The 15428-nt window shown below is 42.3% G+C and overlaps 1 protein-coding gene across 12 annotated transcripts in view; it reads right to left on the minus strand.

Moving 5' to 3' along the window:
• Positions 1-3312: 3312 nt before the first annotated feature.
• LOC104605639 (uncharacterized) overlaps positions 3313-15428 on the minus strand; it is a 30266-nt gene continuing 18150 nt past the window's right edge. For 8 of the 12 annotated variants that reach the window (XM_088886752.1, XM_088886751.1, XM_088886745.1 and 5 more), the window contains 3 exons: positions 9951-9986; positions 9804-9839; positions 3313-3789 (listed from right to left, as the gene is read on the minus strand). In XM_088886752.1, the coding sequence (XP_088742878.1) occupies positions 3688-3789; positions 9804-9839; positions 9951-9986 (174 nt within the window). In that variant the 3' untranslated portion in view covers positions 3313-3687. The remainder of the gene's footprint in view (positions 3790-9803; positions 9840-9950; positions 9987-15428) is intronic. The other 4 variants (XR_016070802.1, XR_016070805.1, XR_016070798.1 and 1 more) reach the window with 3 other exon arrangements.

Genomic DNA, 15428 nt, shown 5'->3' on the forward strand with positions numbered 1-15428 from the left:
TTGGGTTGTGGATAACTATTGGGTTAACTATAACAGACATAAGTATGAATTAAATAATTTATAATTAATGCATTAATTTTCTATTAATTATTGACTAAATTTAGTTTTGTCTTGAATCAACACACTTCACCTAACATAAATCCAAATCAATTTGACCCGAGTTTAAACCAATTCAACGCGGTCTGACCCGATTCAGCATATACCGATCTGAGTTAAACCAAATCCGAAATAGGCCTCGGGCGGGATGGTTCGGTACTGCTTGCTTCCCAGTTTGCTTCGCCCAGTCCTTACCCAATATCCATTCATTGTACCGAGAAACCTAAAACCCAACAGATGGTCTAAGGAGTTTTGGGCTTAACGGTTAATAATTCATCTTCCTTCCAGTTCTCAGTTATATCTGTTTACTTATTTCGAGCCAAAATTCTTTAAATTGTTCTTCATAAATAAGTTTCATTTAGATGCATGGAATAGAGGATTTTGCCAAACGAGCAGGTTTAACAGATTCGAACTGAGGAAGCCAGTTGCTAAGCCAGCCAGTGGAGTGGGGAACGTTATCTAATCTTATGGGCATAGAAAACATAAAGGCAAGTTCAACCATTCGGATCGAACAGCTACCTTTTTTAGGTCATGGGGTAGGTTTTAGGCTTCTCTACTCCTTGAAATAGGTCCAATGCTTCAAATACCTGTATTTTGTGTATCAACGACACATCAATATTGTCTTTGGTTGGTTACAACACTTCTATTTGTCGAGTTATATGGGGATTCCTCCTTTCTTTATACCATGGAAGTTCATGCAAAGACTAGAAGACATCATGGAGAAAACCAATCCATCCATTATAAGAGATTCAGTAATGGTCCGTTTGGTTCGCATAACCATGATAAACCATGATGATGTTTGTTATGGGTGATATACTGGGTTGTGATGAGAAAAAGCAGCACAACGATAGTGAGAAAAAGTTGTCAAGGGTGTACTGTTTTCATCTCCCACTCCTATAACGGCCCAAACTCCAACTATCCTTCATCTCTGGCAAAGTTTATGGTCTCCGGTAAGCACTTCCGTCCTGTTTTACGCCATTTAAAGGTTATTTGGCATTTTATTCGACTGAAAATCTCAATCCCTAGACAGCAACGAGACAGGTTTTCGTCTTCTTCTTCTCCAGTGAAGTAACATGTAGAGGTGTTTTGTTTGCATTGTTCTTTTTTTTTTTTTTTTTGCATTTTAATCAAGAACTCTATTTTTTTTCTCCACGTGTTTCAGTTGCCTACGGACAACGAGCACAGGTTTGTCTTCCAAGTTCTCTTCCTCATCCTTTGCGAAGGTCAGATCTGGTGTCTTCAAAATTATCTTCTTCCCATGTCTTTCTCATTTGCTAACCCCTTTTATTGTGTTGGTAGATCTAAACCCCCCTTTTTTTTTGTTATAAACCCCTGTTTATTGTATAAATTTGCTAAACCCAAAGTGGTTTGTTGCTGATCTAGCGTGTATTTAATTTTTTTCATGATTTATTTGTCCTAACAACACAAATACCTTTTCTGGATCTGTTCTTGGATCAACCAGCTATTAGATACAAATTAAATTTCATGTTCTATTCTTGGATCAACCATGCCTGTTCTTTTCCCTATTCCTAAAGAAACCCATTCGTAGTAAAAAATAATTCTTGTGTTGGTAGTCACTTTAATGGTTATATCAATATTATACTTGTTTAAATGATGATTGCAAATACCTGGTTGTCTGGTTGTTATGAACCTAGGGAAATGACTTATGATATTTGTGTTTGATGAAATTATGTTAACTATTACAAATAGGCTATATCTTTAATATATAGGAGTTTTTAATTGTGCCATGTCAACATAACACATGGCAATGTTCAAATATTATTATTCCATGTCATCCCCAAAATAAGTCTTGCATTATGGAATTAGAGATTGCATAGATTTATCAATTCTTAAATGAATTCAACCATCCTACAAAATTTTCTCAACAACCAAACACGTGACAATTAAAAAAATAAATTTTCCTTTTTAATCCCATCCGATCTCATCTCATCCTTTCTTGGCAACCAAACAGAGTTTAAAGCTTGTCATTGACCAAGGGATTGTTATGATATGTTAAAAGTGCATAACAATGAGGTTTCATTGAATTCTATTATTCCCAATCTTGTAAATGTTATATTATCCACACTTTTCTGTTGCAGAACAAAAACCTATTCAGGCACCTCACCTAACAGATTAAGCTTTTAAGGTGGAATGGCTTCCTGAGATGGTATCAAAACCCATTGTTTTCAAAACCAGACCAGACCGAATGATTGAACCAGAAACCAGTCACCTAACCAGTTCCATTTTCCGCCAAAACTGCTTTTTCCCTCAAAATCATTGATTTTGGTCAACAAACCGCTGAACCAGCCAGTTAAACCGTTCGAATGATTTTGACCATTTTGCAATTTTTTTATTTTTTTTTATTTTTTTGTCAGAACAGGCCAACCATTCGGATCGAACGGTCGGACCATTCAAACCAATAACCAGACCCCTGACCGGTTCGGTTTTAAAAACCATGTGAAAAGACTCAAAACCTATTCAGGAACTTCACGTAACAGGTTAAGCATGATATCAAAGCTTATTTGAATAACTTTCAGAACGAAGTATGTACAAGTGGTGCTTATTCATGATTCAAGTTTGATAGGCTTTGTGATGGGGCATGTTAGAGAATAGAAATTTACTTCATGAACCTCAAGTATACAGCAGCGGGTGAGTGAGGGGCTGGGGCAATGCAATTGTGCAAATGCAAATCGAGAAAGACTGTACTCTGTACGAAAAAGCGTCGGGATCTGCTACCACAAGACGCTACAGCCGCACATATAGAATCAATTCCATTTCAAGTACGAAACATATTCCGTATGCACGGCTGTTGGGTAGCAGATTCCGTCTCGTATGATTATGAAAAAGGCGTTAGGTCGAGGCAAGTACTGATATTAAAATTAATAAAATTTTGGTATATTGAGGGAGGGCCCCTCCTCTGCCTTTGCCATCTTTCAACTTTCGGTCCAACAGTTCTTGGCTTCCTTTTGCAGGTTGCTTCTGTCATGGTGACTAAAAAATCATGTTGGTTTCGAATTTCGAATCTCTCTGTTCAAGACACCAATAGAGCCCTTCTTATAACAAGACAACAAAAAACAACCATCAGCTTTGGACTAGCTTAATGAACTCCTGGTCCCTGTATTTTGATTCGCACCATCACAGTTGAAATCAGACAATCAGTTATGCCAAAACCATTCTAAAGCCTTCTCATGGAACTTGATTTAAGTTCGTAGACTATACTGGAAATTCAATCATGCTTCCTTGATTACTAGAAGAAAAGGATATGAACCAAGGGCAAGTCAAATAATGAAATCAATTATGGAGGACCCAGAGAATCCTGAAAATACTGAACAACAACAAATATGAGAACCCCTCCCAAAAATTACTAAAAAAAGGAGGAAAATAACATGAGAAAGGATAGTGACGAAAAAAGTAAAAAATCAATCAGTAGACCTACTCAAGTTAGCGATTCTTGGGGGTCAAGATCTCTTCAGCTTCTTTGAAAGGGATATCAACCCAGTCCTTGTCTTCTCTGATAGCTTGGTCCCACCGCTGCCCGTAGATTTGAAGCTCCGAGGTTGATTGCCTCCTTATCTGCTCAACCGGATCTCTTCAGCTTCTTTGAAAGGGATCAACCCAGTCCTTGTCTTCTCTGATAGCATGGTCCCACCGCTGCCCGAAGATTTGAAGCTCCGAGGTTGATTGCCTCCTTATCTGCTCAACCAGATCTCAAACACAAAGAACCTCTTAGCTCTTACTAAAGAAGTATGGCATTCATGTCGTTTACATATGAGTTCAGATCTCCAGCACTTCCATTCATCTGTGACTTAAGTGTTCCTTTACATGTCCTATGGGACTCATGGGACATCTATCACAGCCTGAATGGAAATGTGGGAGAAAAGTGGAGGGAAGAAGTGCAGGAGACCTGGAGTCCTTATTGCTCTTGATAAAAAGCAAGATATTTAGTAAAATAATGACTTCATGATATACATCTTAAAAAAGTGTTCCTATCAACAAATTACACGTTTATAATACCTGGACGTTGCTCAGGTTTTCTCAGAGCAGAACAAGGGTACTTCACAGAGAGGTACATACTTGGGTACAGAAAGGGGTCTTTGTGTTGATACAGCGACAGGGATTTCCCTCCCCCATCTCTAGGAGACAGAGTGCTTTGTTTTCCCAAAAAAGAAAGTGACTACCTCTCCTTCGCCTTGCTCTCTCCTCACTTCTCTACCTCAGGTAAATCCCTCAACTCTGTCAATTCAGTTTTGGATACTGATGAGCGCTCTGTATCTCTTGTACCAGATTCTCTTCCCAACCAAGAGTCGGAAGCCCTTGGTCTGAAAGCCACAATGAGTCTACAAGGGGGGGAAGTGGGTGAGGAATCTTGCAGAGAGGCAATAATTAGAAAAATCTTAGAAAGCCTCTTGGGTGAAGTGGAAAGGAAGGATTTGCAGAGAGGGAGCCTGGAGGGGACAGCCAGGGTTGGAGGTAAAGTGAGAAGGAACAAGAAGCTTCCTAGGAGTGAGGAGAGTGCTTCTTTAGGGAAAGAGGAAACTTTTGGGGAAGAGTCAATTGTAGAGTTTGTGAAAAAGTTGGGGTGCAAGCTGAAGAACCCGAATGACCTAAAAGCCTACATGCAAAATAAAGAGGACAGCAAGATGAAGTTTAGAAGGCTGAGTGAAGTGGAGAGATTAAAAAAAGATTTTGAGGGGGACAAGAAGTTCGAAGTGAAAGGGAATAGAAGAAAATGGTCTAAATAGTTCTTGGAGATCTTAGGGTTAAAGCCTTTAGTTTACAATGAGAATCCTAAGTTGGAATGTGAGGGGGTTGGGCAGCTTTAGGAAGAGAGCAACAATCAAAGAAGTAATTAAGAAATTCAATCCAGATGTGGTTATGCTTCGGGAGTCCAAAGGAATGGATTTTGATTGCAGCTGGGCAAGGAGTGTGTGGAGTTCTAGAGGTATTAAGTGGGTGGTTGCTCCTTCGTGGGGTTCCTCGGGAGGGATTGTGACCTTGTGGAAAGAAGAGATTCTCTTAAGTGTGGAGGAGCTAATTGGAGATCACTCTGTCTCCCTGAAGTTCAAACAAGTGGCCGATGGGTATGAATGGGTACTAACAAATGTGTATGGCCCCAATGACTATAGGCAAAGGGAGAAATAATGGGAAGAACTAAGTGACATTAGAGGCCTTTGGGATGGACCCTGGTGTGTGGGAGGGGACTTTAATGTAGTGAGATTTATGGAGGAAACCAACAACCCAGACAGAGAGTGACAACAAGTATGAGAAAGTTCAACCAATTTGTGGACTCTTTTAATCTCAAAGAACTTCCTTTCCTAAAAAATAACTTCACTTGGTCCAACCTTCAATCCCAGCCAATTTGCTCTTAGTTGGACAGATTTTTGTTCTCAACAGATTGGGAGGATCATTGAGGCAACATTACTTCTAGGGCTCTCCCTAGACTCACTTCAGACCACTGGCCAATAGTTTTGGTCAATGAGGAATTAAGAGGAGTAGGGTCTACCCCTTTCATGTTTGAAAATATGTGGTTGTCTCATCCGGGTTTCACTGAGAAAATCAGAGAGTGGTGGGAGCAAGCGAATCCAGTAGTTGATTGGGAGGGAATGAGGTTCCACAAGAAACTCCAATACCTAAAATCTCAATTAAAGGAGTGAAATAGGCTGGAATTTGGAAGATTAGAAGAGACGAAGCAAGTTCTGGTGGAGCAAATTGAGGATTTGGACCTGAAGGAAGAGAGAGGCCCCTTTGGAGAGGAAGTAAGGAAGTTGAGATGGGCTTTAAGGAGGAAGTTGGAGGACATCCTGATCAAGGAGGAAATCAGTTGGAGGCAAAAATCTAGGTGTAAGTGGCTAAGGGAGGGAGACAGAAACACAAGGTTCTTCCATTCAGTGGCAAATGGAAGGAGAAAGAAGAATTACATCTCTAACTTGGAAGTTGATGGAGCAGTTTTGTCTCACCCGGCTGAAATTGCAGAGGCCCTAGTAAATCACTTCAAATCTATTTTTAGAAGGCCTATGAATGAGAGAGTGTGGTTGGAGGGTTTGGATTGGCCGACTCTTAAGTGCAGAGAAGAGAGAGTGGCTAGAAAAAAGATTCGATATGGAGGAGGTAAAGGAAGCAGTTTTCTCTATGGATAGGACAAAAACTCCGGGTCCAGATGGGTTCACAATGGCCTTTTACCAGGATTGCTGGGATATCTTGGAGAATGATCTTGCTTCTAACTTTGAGGAGTTCCACAGGAGGGGTGTAATAAACCCGGGATTGAACTCAACTTTCATTGCCTTAGTCCCAAAGAAGAAAGATGCCTCTCAACCAAAAGATTTTAGACCTATTAGTCTGGTGACTAGCTTGTATAAGGTGCTGTCTCTCAGGATAAAGAAGGTGCTCCCCTCTATTATTGCACCCAACCAAAGTGCTTTTGTGGAGGAAAGACAGATCACCGACCAGATCCTCATTGCAAATGAGAGCTTGGAGAGCTTTAGAAAGTCAAAGAAGGGAGTGTCTGCAAATTGGATCTGGAGAAGGCTTTCAACTTGGTCGATTGGTCATTCTTGATGGAGGTGTTGAGGAGTTTTGGTTTTGGTGACAAGTGGTGCAAGTGGTGCAAGTGGATTTGGGGCTATGTTAGGACTTGCCATTATTCTATCCTGGTGAACGGGACTGTGGTTGACTTCTTTCCGGCGTTGAGAGGTCTAAGACAAGGAGATCCTCTTTCCCCTTTTCTTTTCACCCTTATTGTTGATGTGTTTCGGCGATTGATCCATAGAGCAGACTCGAGGAATCTGATAAGAGGGTGGAGAGTAGGAAGGGAGGAGGTTCCCTTAACTCTTCTACAGTTTGCAGATGATACTATCCTTTTCTGTGAAGGAGGGAACCTCAGTTGGATCTGGAATCTAAAGTTGACAATACAACTTTTTGAGTAGATATCTAACCTCAAGGTAAACTTCGACAAGAATTGTGTGGCGGGAGTGAATGTGAACGAAAGAGACCTAAGGGAATCTGCAAATGAGCTAGGTTGTGCTATTACAGATTGGCCCCTGACTTACTTGGGCCTCCCTTTAGGAGATAATCCTAAGAGTGTCAACTTTTGGGCTCCGGTAGTGGAGAGGTTTGAGAAGAGGCTAGCAGCCTAGAAGAGGAGTTATCTTTCTTTAGGTGGAATAGTCTCTCTCATTAGATCTACCCTAGCTAACCTTCATGTTTACTTTCTGTCAGTGTTTAAGATCCCCTCAAAGGTTTCAAATCTTTTGGAAAAATTAATAAGGAACTTTCTATGAGAGCCTGGAGAGGAGAAGAGAGATCATAGGGTGAGTTGGGAGGTGGTCTCTAGGTGTAAATCAATAGGAGGTCTAGGGATTGGTAATTTCAAGAAAAGGAACATGGCTCTTCTGGGGAAGTGGTTGTGGAGGTTCTCTTTGGAAAGGGATAAATTGTGGACTAAGATTGTGGCTAGCATTCATGGGCTGGAAGACAATGGCTGGGATCCTAGAATCTTGGCAAGGGCTTCAGCTGCTTCTCCTTGGAAATCCATCCACAATCTGCTTCCAGTTTTCTCCCCTTGGATCAGGTATGGTCTAAACTCAGGCAACCGAATATTTTTCTAGGGAACATCTTTGGGTCGAGGATTCTCCTCTGAAAGACAAGTTTCCTTCCTTGTATGCTCTTCTAGACTTGAAAAATAAACCCATTTCTTTTTTCTTAGTCCCTTCAGCTTCCACTTCGGGCTTTGGTTGGAACCTTGGCCTGCGTAGGGCAATTAGGGATACGGACTTGGATAGCCTGGTAGCTCTGCTAGCCTCCCTTGAGGGTGTCTTCCTAAACCCTACTAAGGAAGACACCAGATTTTGGACCCTTTCTAGCTCTGGTACCTTTTCTTGTGCTTCTTTCTTTGAAACTTTAACTCAGCCTCCTACCCCCCTGGGGTTGTCCTTTCCAGTTAAGGAAATTTGAAGCAGACCTATTCCTCCTCGGGTGGGGTTTTTTTGTTAGGAAATTTTCCTGGAAAGAATCAACACTTTAGACTTACTCCAAAGAAAGAGACCCAACTATTGTCTACTTCCTAATAGATGTGCTCTTTGTAAAGCTGATGGGGAATCTGGCTACCACCTCATGGTCTCTTGTAAGGTTGCTAAATCTGTTTGGGAGTGGGTTATCTCCCGTTTTGGGTGTTCTTGGTATCCTCCGGAGACTGTCCAAGGTTTGTTTTCCCCATCTTTTTTCAGTTGGCCTAGGAAGTGAGGGAAGACTATGTGGAAGTGTATTAGGGCAGCGGTTTGCTGGTCTTTGTGGGAAGAAAGAAACTCACGTATATTTTCTGACAAGGAAAAAACTTTGGAAGATTTGTTAGATCGAATCCTTATAAGAGCGGTCCACTGGCTAAAATCTTTGGAGTTGTTTTCAGATTGTCCTATGGATGACTTGCTAAGAAACTGGAAAGAGATTGCTTTCACTGCAAGATGCAAGAGGACTCTTTGTCTGTTCTGGTCCCCTCCCCCCTCGGGCTTTTTAAAGCTGAATTTTGACGGCAGCAATGTAAGGAATCCAGGGCCCTCTGGGATTGGAGTATTCAAGAATGAGGAAGGGGTTGTTACTGCTTTATTCTCTGGCCCTATTGGAGAAGGTGACTCTCTTAGGGCTGAGATCCTTGCAGCGCTTGAAGGAATTCGAAGAGCAAAAGATCTAAATATTAGCCGTTTGATTCTGGAAGGTGACTCGAAGGTGGTGGTTAATTGGTTGAAGACAGGGGATAGTGGTTTGTGGAACTTTTACAATGAGAAAAAACAGTTCTTATGGCTGGGTAGGGACATAGAGATTCAGTACAGCTGGGTGAAGAGGAGTGCCAACTCATTTGCAGATGGGTTGGCCAAGCAAGGAGTGAATAGGGAGGTTGTTTTATGGGCTAGTTTTTAATTTTCTTTGCTTTCCCTGAGTTTTCTGATTTTTGGGGGAGCTAAGTTATTTTATCTCCCTTTGTATTCCTTTCCCTCTATTCTCTTAATTTAATGGAATTGATGTTATTGATCAAAAAAAAAATATATCTGGAATTCTAGATAAACAGAGCAGGAGAAAAACGTCCAACTTTGAGAAATTTCTAGCCTTTCTCCAGGAAAGAGTAGAAGTAAGCATGTGTTGCAAGCCTACAACAGTACATAATAAGGTTAGGGATTCCAAATTGCTAAAAACCTCCTTATGGTTGAAACAACTTATCTTTAGTACTAAAATATTTTCATGCCAAAGTGTAGATTTGGAAATCGAGAAATGCATTGTTCTCTAGAAAAACAAGTGATACCCATACTTATAGAAAAAAAGCAAAGTAGTTTCTCCTCCTAATAATATAGCATAGGTATATAATAAGTAAAAGCTCAAGTCTATTGTTTGGAACCGGTGGTGGTGGTAAATCATAACCATCAGTCTATCACATAATTTTACTAGTGCATAGAGAACTTGGTTACATTTTAGAACATCTCCTACTTCTAAGTTTGCGGTTTGCACATCCAAAGTGTTGATATGCACTCATACATGAACAAGAGGATCTTATATTCACAGACCATATATGCAGACTATACAAAGATCATTGTGGATTTTACGAAAGCACACCAGTGCTAGGAGATTGACCAAACAAAAACCAGCTTGACAAAGTTTGTAGAACTCTTGGACCAAGGTAATAAGAGAATATAAACAATGGATTACAGGCTCAGTAATCTGACCTCAGATCGCACATCAACTGCTGCAGCACCTCGTCTCTGCAGTCCAAGACAGGAAACCAAGAGAATGCAAATCAGGCTAAAACCTAAACAGTTGTTTTGTAGAGTAGAAAACTGATATATCACTTATTCATTACTATGGATGTATACCTGCATGGACTCTTCATGATGAATATTGTTTGATACCTGTATTTTAAGTAATTACATTATGGAAATAGAAATAAATATATAAGAGAAAATTGCATAAGCACATGAACCAAATAGATTTTGTAAGTAAAAATAAAATTAAATTATAAAGCTAGGTCTAGGTGTAGTTCTAAAAGGTTATTTTTTTACTTTTGCTGTTAATTTTGTTCATCAAAATCATATTGTTGAATCTACTACAAAAACCTGTTGACTCACTCAATGACCTGTCAACCTGAATGGTTGAACCATTAACCCGTTTGACTCTTTCAGCCAGATGCTAGATTTTTTGCAGTATTATTTTTTTATTAATTTTTTATATTGATGTCATTGTAGGTTGACCCATTCGCTGGGTAGTTAAACCGCCGACCCATTGACTCAGAAGGGAAAACGGTTCAACTTCTGGACTGGGTTTAGATGTAAATCAGTCCTCTAATATCAAGATTAAACTTGGTGATTAGCAGAATAGAACAGATCTGAATAACTGTATGAGAGAGGAAGATGGCGAAGAGAAGAGGTAAGAGAAGAAGAAGTCGAATTAATCAACCTTCTCTTCAAACCCTATTTTATTAATCTCTAAAAAATTGATGATGACAAGTATACCCTTAAGTGGGCGGCCAGCTTGGCAGTTACATAAAGAAAATAAAATAAGAACAAATAACAGGCCCATTAAGTGAGGCCCATCAATATAAAATAAAAGATAAAATAAAGGATATCACACGAAAGGCTGTTAGGGCCCATTCGGCCCAGTCTCTTTACACTCCCCCTCAAGCTGAGCATAGATGCCAATCATGCCCAGCTTGCTTATATAGTGTGTCAATTTCCCCCTGGGAACTCCCTTGGTCAAGATATCAGCCAGTTGCTCTTCTGATGTGATAAATGGTAAACAAACTTCTCCTGAAGAGACTCTTTCCCTTATGAAATGCCTATCAACCTCAATGTGCTTAGTTCTGTCATGTTGAACAGGATTATGTGCAATGTTGATAGCAACTTGGTTGTCACAATAGAGCATCATTGGTTTCTCGTAGTCCACCCCCAATTCCTCTAGAAGGGATCGTAGCCATAGTAATTCTGACACACCATGAGCCATTGCCCTGTATTCTGCTTCAGTTGAGGATCTAGCAACTACTGATTGTTTCTTACTCCTCCAAGACACAATATTCCCAGTACCAGAGCACAATAACCATAGGTGGACCTTATGTCATCAATACATCCTGCCCAATCTGCATCAGTAAAGGCTTCTAGCTTCATGTGACCATGCTTAGCAAATAGAATACCTTTCCCTGGAGTACCTTTCAAGTAGCATAGAACCCTTTCTGCAGCAGCTAGATGAGTATCTCTGGGAGAATGCATAAACTGACTGATAACACTGACTGCATAGGAAATATCTGGCCGAGTCATGCAAAGGTATAACAACTTCCCAAGCAGTCTCTGAAATACTCCCTTATCAGACAAAAGTTCACCATCTGTGGCAAAAAGCTTATGATTAGGATCAATGGGAGTGGAGATGGGTTTAGCTCCAAGTTTACCAGTTTCAGCAAGAAGATCAAGGACATATTTGCGCTGAGATATGAATATACCATCCTTAGATCGAGCAACTTCAATGCCTAGGAAATACCGAAGATCTCCCAAATCTTTGATTTCAAATTCAGAGTTGAGAAATGCTTTTAGTTTACTAGTCTCTTCAATGTCATTACCCGTGACCACAATATCATCAGCATAAACAATCAAGAAGGTCACCAGAGAGTCATTTCTCTTCAAGAACAGTGTATGATCAGATTGTGTTTGAATGTAGCCAAAAAAGACAAGAGCAGCCCAAAATCTCTCAAACCAAGCCTGAGGAGATTGTTTGAGACCATAAATAGATTTGTGTAGTTTACACACCTTGCCTTTCATTTCTTTCCCATACACTCCGGGAGGTAGAGACATATAGACCTCTTCATGCAGTTCTCCATTCAAAATAGCATTTTTAACATCGAACTGGTGTAGGAGTGTTGGGACCCAAATACCTTCCCCTAACCCAACACAGGGAGTGGAGCAGGCCACTACCCATCAGCAGTACTCAAGGAAGCAGAAAGGACAGGCGACAGAGCCTCAGGGACAGGCAACAGAGCCTCAAAATTAGTTACACACAGAGAGGGTGATTCTGTCGACAGAAGATATTCCCTCCATGATATTTCCCAGAGTTAGTTATCAATTAGTTATTCTGCCAACCAGAGGATATTCCCTCTATGATTACACCTGTAGGCCAGATATATAAGGCCCTACTCTTTTAAAGAAGGAATGAATGAATATCCCCTGTTTTTCTCTTTCACTGCATCCCTCTTTTCCTACCTTCCCTTCTCTTCTTCCTCCCCATTTTCTGTTTCAGGAGGTTAAGCCACCCTCGAAGGGGCTTCCGAGGTGAGCGGTATCTAACCAAGTTGGTATCAGAGCAAGGTTGTAGACTAGCTATGCCGCAGACAAGATCCTCTACCATGGAAGACAGAGTCGACCAACTTGAGATTGGGTTCCACCAAGTACTGAACGAACTCAGAGATCTCAAGGTGGTCATCTCTAACCTCGCCTCCCAACAACAGTCCGGCGAGACCAGTCAGCCAACAGGGGTCGACGCCTCTATTTCCGGAAGCCAGGGAACTGGGGGTTACCCCGCCGGAAAGGTTACTAAAATCAATTTTCCCAACTATTCCGGTGGAGATCCCATTCCTTGAATCTTCAGAGCAGAGAGATTCTTCGAGCACCATGAAACCCTTGCACACCAGCGCGTCGCCATCGCCTCCATTCACCTTGAAGGAGACGCTATTCTCTAGCTTCAATGGTATCGACAAACCCATCCTCAGGTAGCTTGGGCGGAGTTCACGGAAGCTCTGTGCATCCGTTTTGGGCCGACGACATTCGTGGATTATGACGAACTTCTCACTCGATTAAAACAGACGGGGACAGTAGCAGACTACCAGCTCGAGTTTGAAAGAATGGCGACCAGAGTACACGGATGGCCGGAGAAGGCCTTGGTTGGGTGTTTTGTGGGAGGTCTTAGAGAAGACATCTGCCTGGAAGTGAGAGCTCTTCAACCAGCAACAGTCATGGCAGCGGTGGGCATGGCTCGCTTGATTGATAGCATGCGCAGGACTAGCAAGCCATCCTATCCGAATGTGAGGGCTCTCCAGCGGGCCGAACAGCAACCCCAAAAACAAGTTGGGGATCCACAGAAGCCCATTTTGCCCAAGCCCACTGTGCCTTTCAAGCGCCTCTCGTGGGCTGAGATGCAAGCCCAACGCGAGAAGGGCCTTTGTTACAACTGTGATGATAAGTTTGGGCCGGGCCATAAGTGCCGGGTCCAACGAGTATTTCTCCTTCAAACAGAGGGAGAACCGGAGGGGACAGAACCAGAGCACCTCGAAGACTGTGAGCTGATATCAGGCGAACCAGAATCGGTTGGAGCCGAGATCTCTCTACACGCTCTCATGGGCCTCAACCCTCTTCAGTCCATGCGAGTAGAAGGAAGATTGGGTGGCCGATCTGTGACGGTTTTGATTGACAGTGGCTCTACTTTGAATTTCATCACTTGCCGTTTGGCAAAGCAACTAGGTATGACTATACACCCCACTCCTCTCTTTTCAATCCATGTGGCTAATGGGAATCAGATGTTATGTGATGGTGTATGTAAGAAGGAAAGGATCCTCGTACAGGGCCATAATTTCGTGGTAGATCTTCACCCATTGGAATTCTTGGGGGCTGATATCATTTTGGGAATCCATTGGTTACGTGGCCTAGGTCCTGCGCTGTGTGATTGGGCCAGAATGACAATGAATTTTTGCCAAAATGGACAGACCCGCCATTTGCAGGGGGTGCGGCCCCCTAGTCCCCGAGGTGATACCTTAGCCTCTATAATACGGGCCTCCAAGGATACTGGACAGCCCTTGTTTATGCATTTGGGCATTTGGCCCACAGTTCCGATTTTAAACAATTAGGACTGTGACCAACCTACTGAAGCCCAACACCAGAGCCTAAGATCGATCCTCGATCAGTTTGGTGACATATTCAAGGAACCGAACCAGTTACCTCCACCCCGGGCCCATGACCATCAGATACCCCTCTTACCCGAATCCAAACCAGCCAATGTGAGGCCATATAGATACCCTTATTTCCAAAAGCTGGAAATTGAGAAGGCAGTAAAAGAGCTACTGGACAATGAGCATATACAAACCAGCACCAGCCCATTTTCATCCCCCGTACTCCTAGTGAAGAAGAAAGATGGTAGTTGGCGGTTTTGCGTAGATTACCGGGCCCTGAACCAGATTACAGTGAAGGACAAGTTCCCAATACCTCTCATTGACGAACTACTGGACGAGTTAGGGGAAGCACAAGTGTTCTCCAAACTGGACCTGCGGTCCAGGTATCATCAGATTCGGGTTCACCAGGCTGATATCCACAAGACAGCCTTTAGGACCCACGATGGCCACTATGAGTTTCTGGTTATGCCGTTTGGTCTTACCAATGCCCCCTCCACCTTTCAGGCCCTCATGAATGACATCTTCAGGCCTTTCTTAAGGCAATTTATTCTGGTATTTTTCGATGACATCTTGGTTTACAGCAAGGATTGGGGCACCCATATGAAACATCTGAGAGAGCACCAGTTGCATGCCAAATTGGCAAAGTGCTCCTTTGGACAAAGACAGATTCGGTACTTAGGCCATGTGGTTGCTGCAGGCCAGGTCATGGCAGACCCAGAAAAGATAGGTGCCATCCAAAATTGACCCAAGCCCACCACTGTAAAGGCTCTCAGGGGTTTTCTTGGGCTTACCGGTTATTATAGGCGCTTCATTAAGGGGTATGGGCTTATGGCCGCCCCTCTAACACGCCTGTTAAAGAAGGATTCGTTTGGGTGGGCTGATGATGCCCAACGGGCCTTTGAAGACTTAAAGACAGCAGTTTTGTTAGACAGTTTTGTATGCCCTTAGCTTCAATCAGAATGATGTACTTTATGAGTTTATTGTAAATGAATAAAGATACATATTTGATTCATGTCCCCTTGGCATGTTTCTGTGTAATACCCTTAAACTGGACACTTAATGAGACTCGTGTTAGTTTAGAATGTTCACAGCCGGTGGGTCGGTCTGGGGAGACCTATCCTGACAAGGCTGACACTGTGGTGCCACCAAGTCGGTTGGGGTGGCCTGTCTCAGCTGCCAGATACATACAGTGTAGGATTAATTGAATCTTTGAACTGGACCAGATTTCCAGTGTTGCCCTGGACCTTGGAGATTGATGGGCAAAACTGGAAAGTTACACCCGACCCCTAGACTCGATTATGATACTGCACTAGGTGTCGGATTGGGCTATCTTTGATGTACCAATCAGTGAGATCCTTAGCGGGGGTCAAAACCTGGGTATGTTGGGACAGTCTGAGAATTCATCTGAGTGGGTGATCATAGTGACAGGATC

This window comes from Nelumbo nucifera, chromosome 1 (assembly GCF_055504915.1).
Source record: "Nelumbo nucifera cultivar China Antique chromosome 1, China Antique-T2T, whole genome shotgun sequence".
Lineage (NCBI taxonomy): Eukaryota > Viridiplantae > Streptophyta > Magnoliopsida > Proteales > Nelumbonaceae > Nelumbo > Nelumbo nucifera.